Raw genomic sequence first — 10,582 nt, 5'->3', positions numbered from 1 at the left:
CACTTGACTTTATAGTTCTTTACCACTACTTGTCACGTATTTTAGGTTCTCACTTTTTATAAATATAGTTCTATAAGTTAATTTTGAGATTTCCTTTCTGAGTAAAAAAAATCCGTACTCTCGTCCTCTGAGATAAACTACCTAAAACACATATGGAGTACTACATATAAAGATATAGAACACAGATCATTATTATATTGCAGACTACCAAAAAATAGATTTCCGAAAAATATCATTTAAATGGTCGGAAAATTTAAATAAAGGTATGATTTTAATTAAATATAATAAAAATTTCCAAAATGCCCCTTCAAAAGTTAACGGTAACGGCAGAAGATAACGGAAAGGGTGCAAAATGTCTACGGGTTAAAAGTAAGGGGTTGCATAGTGTTTATATTAAAACTATTAGATGCAATATGCAACATGCTGAAATCAAAGGGGTGCCAAATGCAATTAACTCTAAAAAGAATAACATAACGTTAATAATCAAATCCGAACCTAACGTTAGTGACAAAAAAAAAATCCGAACCTAACATTAGTGGCAAAAAAGGAAAAAATTATAGTTCAGTGGCAGGTTTCTAAACAAATAATAAGTTGGATGACAAAAAAATCTATTTTCCCTTTTAACAACACTGCCAAACAGTCCCCGGATCTCCACAAGTGTAGAAGTATCAAAAAGCAGAGCCGGGGTTTTAACCTGGCGGTTAAACAGTCCACACCCATGAAAAAGTTCTTGGAATGGATTCAATTTATCACTACCTTTCCCTATACTAATAAAAAGAACAAAACGTATCAAAGCCTCAAAGGCCAACAACAACTCATACACGACACGGAGTGACTCTGCAACTCGGTCACTATACCACTCTTCTATGGCACCGAATGGACAAATTTATTTCACAAGGAAAGGTCTACGTGACATAAACCTTGAACTAAGTTACAACAGTTGTGTGTTACAACATTATTCAACCATCCCTTTCTCATCTAAAGATGCCAATTTGCTGACCAACCTTTCATGAAGAAGCTTTAGCTCAAGCGAAGTGTTGAAGCTTCCGGGGCATTTGGTGAAGGAGTCCAAGCATATATAAGCATCCCTGCGACAAGGACAAGGACACCTGCTACAAAGCCTGATGGGAGGGAGGATGCAACACCGAGATATGGCAGTGGCAACGTAAATAAAAACACAGATATTGGAACTGCATTGCAAACAACAATCATGAGTACATCTCAACGAACAAATGATTGACAGTCACTTGAATACGATACTGTATGACACCGTAAAATTTAATTCTTAGTTTCAAATTTAAAAGAGCACCTAGTAATCTTAAACAAGAAAAAAATTAAACAGGATATATATACTAAAGAACTTCTCTTGAAAAATATATTTTACGCTTCTGCAAGAAAAGAAAAAAAAATGGTTTTCTTAATTTTTTCTATTGAAACACTATTTCCAGGTGAATCATGCCCCTGTTGGAAATCCATTTCTCGAACTATGATTATTTACAAATTCACTTGGGATCCAAACAACTTGCCTGAAAATGTCGATGCAAGGCAAGATACCACAGCGGTAGATATTTTCAGAAGATGCAACAAGGATATGTTGAATCCCATGTTAACAACGATAAACAGAAGAGGTAGCAATGGGGCGCCATCACATCCTGTGGTCATCCAAAAGAGAATAATTCAAATCAAAATTTTATCATCAATGATTATACAAGTAATACAAGAGTGCCTAAAATCAGGAAGACAATACCAGCTACATATTCATATTTATGTTATTATTCCTGACAACCTAGCACTGTGTTGTTTCGACTGAAAACAATCTGAACTGATCATATATAGTTCTTTATATTTGAAAATTTTCAGTTGTATCCTTGAGTCATGGCAGCATGTTCAGGCTAATTGCTGCACAGATTAATTATTTTCAATGTTAGGTTGGTCATATTCCTCTTAGAACCCTTGGCCTAAGAACCCTTAGCCTTATTTCTAGTATTAATTAGGGTTCTGCAGCATAATTGCACATGCAAAAGATGTTGTATTTATGTATTATATTTTGATATTACTTACACACACAAGGATGCAAAACACATGTATTTAGGTTTATATCTTGAAAGTCTATTTAAAATTTAGAGTTCTGCAGAACCTTTGTGGTTCTAATGTTCAATTTTAAGGATTGGTTCTCTCTTGAGCGCGAACCTTGTTTTCTAATAGGAAAAGAAAAAGAGAAAATAACAATGGCCAATAGCCATTTAGCATTAGGAACATTACCTGTGGAGCACGATTTCATTGAGTATAATATAACAGATACAAAACAAAATAATTTATTAGTAATAGATCGAACTGATTCTAATTTTAGTATCAAATGTCATTTTTGAGTACCAAAACATAGCAATGGTTATAGCCATTTAAGCACCAATAACAGAAATGCTCTAAAACAACTAAGAGTATATGTTCAAACACTAATTTATCTAGCATGTGGTCAGCAACATAAGAATGATATACCACCTGATACAGTGCCGATGTTTAAAAAACATGCTGCACCATCACGAAGGTAGTTTGGCAATTGATTGAATGGAATACCCCACATTTTTGAAAGTAAAGGTAGTAGGAGGCAGATAAAAAGTGCCTGCACCAAATAGAAAAATATTCTTCAAGCATATCATGCTTAAACAAGGAATGCATGAACAACAACTACAGGCCATCTACAAGTTTCTCCAGAAACAAAAAGGGCAAATTAGATGTTACCACCAACCTGAAATGCAGATCCAAATGAATTTACAACAAACAGATCCACTGAACATCCCTGTATATAAGAAAGGATTAAAGCTATAGTAAAATCATGAATTTGCTAATAAATTGACAACCAAATTCTACACCACTGCAAATAAGCATTATTTAGATTTACAAACTGATCAAGAGCTAGTAAATGAAATCAGTAATTCATTATTTGTTAATAATACAAAATGTTGTAAACTTTACGGTACTTGTATGGCATAACTACATGTAGATCCATATATATTGATTGCCGTCCAATTAATAGAACAAGTGCAATAATAGCAACAAAGTAATGATTGATGATTTATAACTTTTTGTCGCAAGGAACTGGGCTTCTTTCGGTTAAAATTTGATCAAAGATACAACACAAGAGTTAAAAGTACAAAGCAATATCATATAGAAAAATAATATACGAAGACTTAAATTGGAGAGGGATGTTATCAATTTCACCCACATAACACCATTCTAGAAGTATGTCAAAAATGCAATTTAGTGCAGCCAAGGATGTACCTTCAGCCGCCGACCAGCATCCAAGAAAATCATTTCCTATGAATAAATCAGTGTACCCTGTAAGGGAAAAGTCACACAGGACACTAATAAAATTGAAAAGAGAGAGAGTAAAAAACCTAATGTTCTGATAGTAAAGCATCTACTAACCTTTAATATTGTGTCAGCAGCTTGAAACAAGAAAGAAACTACCATTAAAATACTCCAAAATATTCCAGCTTCCACTAAAGAACCAGTACTAGATCCACTGCAGGTGTTGATAAATGATCAGAACGATACATTACCAATATCATACATTAACAAAGTACGATTAGAAATTACTCTGTAAAAAATTACTCTGCCTATAAACTGTGTCGAAAATAGACAAAATTACAATTTATATCAAGTAGGGGAATTGAAGTCAACAACAAGTTTTCAGGTATGTTTTAGCTATTTGATTATGATTGTTCTTTTAAATCCAAATAAGCCACAGGGCCGGTGCAAATTAGAGATGAGGGAGGAAAACAAAACTGGTACTGATAATACACAGGACCTCAGCCTTCGCCACTAGGCCAGGACATCAACAAACATCTGATTATGGCTGTCAGAATGCAAAAAAAAAAAAACAATTACCTGGCTACAGTTACAACTACCCCAGCTGCCACAAGAAAGCATCCAAATAACTGATTAAACCGATACCTCCTCCCAAGGAAGATACTTGAGAGGAGAAGTTGCCAACCTAGGAAACTCTGCAAAATGATTAGCATATAACAAACTAATTATCAAGCTACGGAAGTCATCATAAAATTTGTTGCAGCAAACATCAAGATATTGTTATATATAAAAATAAACACATAAATACCGTGGATTGTATGTATGTGTCTGTAGATAAACATAATATAGTTTAGTGATTTACCTGAGACAAAATGGGAATTGCTGCTCCAGAAAGAATAGCTGTCATAGATGACAACCAACAGATAAATAGACATCTTACCACATATAAAAAAGACGAGATATGCATTTGACTACATCAATACTAGGAAAATAATTGTACAGGAGAAGAAAGTACACAGATAATCATTTCCTAATGAGCTGCTAGCTGTACAAGGCAGTATATAGTTTACATTTCAACCACTGATTTTAGTTGCAGGTAAGAGATCTGCATAGCCGAGTAAATAATCATAGGAAAACTTCTCTATTGTCATGAATTTTAGTGTTTTCCAGTGGTTTCAAAACAACTACGAACATTATGTATGTTGCTCATATACAATTTACCATTCCAGGACACAATTATCTATGTAAAAGTAACTCAAATGCTAATGTAGTCATTCTATATATGAAACTGAGAAAGTGAAATAACACCCTTAATATTATTGAAGTCAAACCTGTGATGAGCCATCTAGAAAAACTTATCTTGGTAAGTTACTCAAAAACTTCTGTATCAGGAGCTTAGTTTTAGTTATAAGTATAGAGTGTAACACAAGGGGGAAATTCATTATATAGTCCCTAACCTCTTGAGGTCGGTTGAGTTAAGTTTCTCAACTCCCGATAGTTTGATTTCAGTCCTTAACCAATTACACATTCGAATTCAGTTCTTACATGTAAGATCAATAAAGAGACATTGTATATCTGAGCACGTGACAGTAATTTGAGTATTCGCTTCCTTAATAAAATCTAATATAAAAGAAGTACATGATCTTAGGATAGTATTGATATTTCAATATAAAAAAGCACATGTTTTTTGTTTACTGTTATTTTATTACTTAACAAATAAATTATATTTTGGGAGCGGGGGGGGGGGGGGGGGGGGGGGGGGGGGGGGGGGGGGTTACCTCCTGCCGCCATTCCAGAAACAGCACCAAGAGCTTCCAGAATCCCGACAAAAATATATGGTGTTTTTGGCAGAGAAAGCATTTCATCGGTGACGAGACCAGCATGATAACGAAGATGCAGGATAGAAAAGTATACAAGCACATATCTGGAATATAATTAAAAAACAAAAAAAAATTAAGTCAATGTTGGACATGTGCTGATCATAAAAGTAATACAAGTAAATTATCAAGTACATATGAGGATGAATTATGTAATTTGTGGGGAGAATAAAAAGAATGTAAAAGCTTGAAACAAACCTAGTTTAAACACATGAAACATAAACATCAAGCATCTAGTAAGTGGCTACAAATTCCAATTAAAAATACCGGAAGAATAAAGAACATCTAATTCAGAAATACATGAGCAAAAGATTCGGAGTAAACTATTTATTTGTGCCAGTTCTATACATAAATTATCATTTATTAGCAATTATTCAAGAGCATATACTTCTAAAAAATGAATTACTTTGCCAAGTGCCAGGTTGAAGTTTTAAAACTTTGCATTTATAACATCTATAGATGCAGCTTATCAAGAAAAATGTTAAAAACATATAAAACATACTCCCCAAGTCCCCCTCAATTGTATACATTGGGGGACGGAGACACGGCACACTTTAATGCTCCTGTAAAGAATAGTTCTCTAACTTATTTTTAAGATTTTCTTTTTTATTTTTTGAATAAAAATTTAATATATCTTTTTTATTTTTTGAATAAAAATAAAAATGTAGATATTAAATTTTTATTCAGAAAAAGAAAATTTTAAAATAAGTTATAGAACTATACTTTAAAGGGGCACTAAAGTGGTGAAAAATAAGCATAGAAATGAGTGGGACTACAGTATTAAAATTTCTACAAAGAGAAAGGACCAGATGATATCTACAAAGAACAAATTTTTAATAATATTCCTGCCACTGACTTAATCAACTCCAGTTTATGACACCTATTGACAAAAGTCCGCTCAGAACAGAGAAGCTAATAGTGGAATCGTGGATTAAAACTCAAGTTTCTACTGAACTCGACATGGCAGTATATTCGCAGGCAAGTAACAATGTTATCAATATTGAATTCTTTATTAGGCCCCATGAGGTTTAAATGATAAAAAGATTTATTTTATGAAGGCAGAGAAAAATGAGTAGAGCCGAAGAGTAGCTTCTTCAGCTATGATTGCTAAAATAAGTTATTCCTCTTGCGATGCTGTCCTTTTGATATTGTGGTTGTACCATGCCGATAGGACATACCATTAGTCCGATCCTTCACAGTGAAAGCAGATGGTTCACCGTTCACACTGCAGTAATCTAGTTCAAATAAATGCAAGGCTTCCTGACAACTTGATTTAAGGGATCAAGGTCTCCATAAGACTTGTTTCTACTTCCCTTTCAATAAGTATCATTTAAGAATAAGCGCATCAAATTTGTTGATGGGAGATGCTAATCGTAATAGCAAACAATATAAATTATAAGGTAAGTGCAAGAAGAAACAACACAGTGGATTAAAATTGCAAAGGGAATTATAATTTAAATTTTGTTTCGAGAACATTGCATTCACGTGGTAAAATCTGTTATGAATGGAGTAGTATAACATTATTCAAATGAGAAAATTATAAATGCTCTATTATAAAGTTTTAAGTAAATGAGAAAATTATAAATGATCTATTATAAAGTTTTAAGTATCAAAGCCTATACACGTGGCAGCAAAGTTTTTCCTCTTCTCTATATAACTGTTCACGTATCCATGCGGACACTACTAGTCGAGTCTGAGTAACATAGGTTATTGTTCTACAGCTAGCATTTTTTAGCTTAACTGGAAGGCCCTTTTTCAGGCTTTCATTATATCATCCAATTTATAAATCACAATCCAGTTTTCCAGTGTGCGAAAAGAAAGTAAAAGTAGTTCAAATAAAAGAAAGGGCAAGAAAGGAAGTGGAGTAATTCTTTTCATATGCAGCTTTTTAAAATAAGTAATTGTAAACCTAAAATGCAATCAACTAATAAATTGGGTTGGCTAGGCATTGGTGATGGGTTCATGTATTTTCCTTTATTATACATGGAGCTAAAGGGTCTCAACAAACCGCAAGTAAACACGTAACATATACATATATGGCCAAATATCTACTAAGATGGGATTGCATATAAACCGTCTATGATTTACTCCTATATATATATTACATAACATAAGCAATCTTAGGAGACTCACATGTACACTCTTTAGATGGATGGACTATGGTCTTTGTGGAGCACTAAAAGTAGAACCCTCATTTCAAACCACATAACGGAAAGGATAGGAAATCATTACATAGTGAAAAGTCATTATTGGGGACCCACCACAACCAAAAAGTTGAAAAAAAAGAGTACCAAAATTAATTATAAATAAAGGTAACAAAACCACGGCTGCTTTTCTCTACTGAAAGTAAGAATCTGGAGGGGAACATCTGTGGGTTAATGGGCCCTATGAGAATGTTCCTACAGTATTAAAGACCAACTTGAGAAAAAAAAAATTGATTGATAGAAATTTATTCTAGACCCACCAGGCTGCCCCATTAACACTCATTCAGAGCATCTCTCACCATAACAAAAAAATATAAAGGTAATCATAACATAATACATACATATGCATAGATACATGCAAAGTATGTTTTGAAAATAGTCCAATTCCAACAACTATTATCAATTATACTTGCAATATTTAAAGACACAGTGAATAGGCCATATATGAGCTTACATATTCAATAATTTTATAGACAATACTCAATAGCAGCAGTAGAACATGGTAATCTCTCTTTTCAATTTTCTAGTTACAGACACATCTTCTTTGAGCTTCTAGTTATCAATTATCGATCATTAAATCAGTGTTGACCACACATATTTGATAGACAATAAGATGACACTCAAAGAAAAAAAGATGTTAAATTCTTCATTTGCTTCTGCGGCGCAAACAGGAAGGTGAAATCAGACAATTATGCACCATGGGTTACTAAACCATATTAGCATTCCAGGAGTATAGGGTCCATAAAAAGTTCGCAATACTTACACAAGATTATCATGAAAGCCAAATTTTACCTTCAAAACACAATAATTTTGATATTTATTATGTGTAGAAAAGCTGCAAGGATACAAAACCTCCCAGTTATGAGGGCAATTCTCAGAAAAGATAAATAAGGGGAGAAAAGTAGAAGCATTATCAACACGTTTAAAGTTTATAAGCTGACCAAAATGTAAAGGTAGATATAATCCAGAAGAATGAGGGTGACTTGCATAGAAAAAAATCAACAGGTTCAATTAATTTGCCCAACCCCAACTTTAAATAGATGGAGACATCACGGCTCGCAATGGACAAAAATTTTTGTAAGAATTATCTGGGTCATTCTTTTTTACTTGACAACTGCAGCCACATAATTGGCAATGGCATTACCATATACGCCAGAATGAGATGGATCAAAAACTTCAAATATGAAATATAATCATTACGTCTAGAAAACGACATACCATGAACGAAAACTGTGATATTAAGAAAATCTTCAAGCAATTTTAGATAGGACTACAAAGAACTAATATCACACACTACTCATATCTTGCTTTAATGCAAAGATAATTCAGCAAGGCTCTAATACAGTGCAAATCCGTATCTTTCAACTTGGCCAAAACATTGAGTATAAGGAAAAGTATATTACACTTTCCCTGAAACATTAGAAAAATGCAGCTGAGTTTATGTAACCTAAATTGAAACGAATTTTATTGTTAAATTCTATGCTATGTATAAAGCTAAAATCTCGAAAAAAACACAGTTTATTTTGTTTACAGAGCAATGTTGGTAATTTAACAACTAACAAACACCAAGACAACAAAAACACAAAATATCATAAAAGTGGAAAAAATCAATGATAATTATATATCTCACTTATATCAACAAAACAACAAGATTGGCAGCTAAAACACATAACGAGAGGCGGATCAAAACAAACTTAAGAACTCGAAAACCGAAAGTTAGGAAGGCGAAAAAATACCCGAAAGTAGCAAGCTGAGCTAAGAAGAACGGGTAATGCTTAAGAGGAACCAAAGCCAGCTTATACAACACCCGGTTCCCCACCCCCAACGCCACCGTGACCGCCGCCGCCGCCACCACCTCCGCCCTCGTAGCCTCCTTCACTTGTCCTCTTTTCTGCGTCTCCGCCGCCTTGTTTACCTCGTCGTCGCTGCTGCTGCTTTGCGATGATTGTAGTTGCCGGGGACCCACCGGCGCCGCCTCGATCAGCCACTGACGTGTATGCGATGATCTTAACGATATTTGTCGTGGTGATGGGAACAGGAGCTTTTCGGAGAGGTGGACTGGTGGCGGTGGGGTGGGAATGGTGGGTTGCCGGAAGTGGGCGGCGCCGGCGGTGATGCGGCGGTAATACGCCGCCGACATGGTGGAGCTGTGTGCGTGATTAAACCAATAAGAAATGTGATGGTTGGGAGAACGTGTGTTTTTATTTATATAAAATGAGGATTATTTCAAGTTTGACGAGGTTACCGAGAAGAAGTGTATTCTTAAAGTCTAGTGGAGAGCAGCCAGCAGTAGGAGTAGTTATTATTTCTAGTACTAGTGCTCTGTTCTAGGAAAAGAAGATCAAACACGATTTGTACTTCGAGCTCTGTCTTCGTCCCGTTCAAATCTTCTTTTTCGAAAGAATTAAAAGAATGTTTTTCATGTTTCGGTCTAGTTATGGTTGGGCCTATTTAGCGTTGGATCTGTTGAGAACGAGTTAATTGATATTTCTGGTGATCTGCAAAAATTGTATCGAATCTGGGACGGTGGTGATTATTGCAAGAACTCACCTTTCACAACCAAAGATCGTTCATCATTCACGGGTTACACTTTCGGCATGTCTATAGCTGATATCTGGCATGTAGATAGCTGGGGTGTATTCGGCATGTCTATAGCTGGTGTTGCATGTAGATAGCTGTGGTACCGCTTCTCCAATCTCAATTTATGCGATTGGTGTTTCTGAACATTGGGCTAACAATGATTTTTATGTGATATGATCAATTGCGATGTTATTATTTCCATAGGTGTTGGTGCAATTTGGATCGCTTGGGATGTCTTTGATTTCGTTTTTAGCTTCAAGAATTGTTAAATTCTATGTGTTAAACGATCAGGAAACAAATCATCTAATTGTTTTTAGCATGTTATTTGTTTTACCACCTGGTTGTATTGGCAGTTGAGGGTTTGTTCCGACTGTATTATGTTCAGGTTAATGAAATTTTCTTGCATTTGTCAAAAAAAAAAAGAATATTTTTCCTAAATATTTTGTTCAATCTATTTCTTTAATAATTATAATAATATTAAAGGGACTTGCATATGCTATATATCAATGTAATTTGGAAGCGAGTTGCGTCTAACTAGCGCCTCTCAGATAGCTCCTTTTTTAGCTTCAGATATATTGGAAGCAAGTTTCGGAAATACTTTTTTCAAAATAT

The 10,582-nt window shown here is 34.6% G+C and overlaps 1 protein-coding gene across 1 annotated transcript; it reads right to left on the bottom strand.

The window, feature by feature from the left end:
• Positions 1-596: 596 nt before the first annotated feature.
• On the bottom strand, positions 597-9,789 carry LOC108196359 (protein CLT1, chloroplastic). Its single transcript, XM_017363614.2, has 10 exons — positions 9,127-9,789; positions 5,088-5,233; positions 4,172-4,209; positions 3,889-4,004; positions 3,427-3,523; positions 3,280-3,315; positions 2,747-2,797; positions 2,500-2,620; positions 1,527-1,652; positions 597-1,190 (listed from the first exon to the last, which is right to left on the bottom strand). The coding sequence occupies exons 1-10, from the start codon at positions 9,528-9,530 to the stop codon at positions 1,021-1,023; spliced, it is 1,305 nt and encodes a 434-aa protein (XP_017219103.1). The 5' UTR covers positions 9,531-9,789; the 3' UTR covers positions 597-1,020.
• Between the last annotated feature and the right edge of the window lie 793 nt (positions 9,790-10,582).

The sequence above is a fragment of the Daucus carota genome, chromosome 7 (assembly GCF_001625215.2).
Source record: "Daucus carota subsp. sativus chromosome 7, DH1 v3.0, whole genome shotgun sequence".
NCBI lineage: Eukaryota > Viridiplantae > Streptophyta > Magnoliopsida > Apiales > Apiaceae > Daucus > Daucus carota.
Note: the sequence above shows the minus strand (reverse complement) of the source record. Positions and strands in the feature narration are given on the sequence as shown.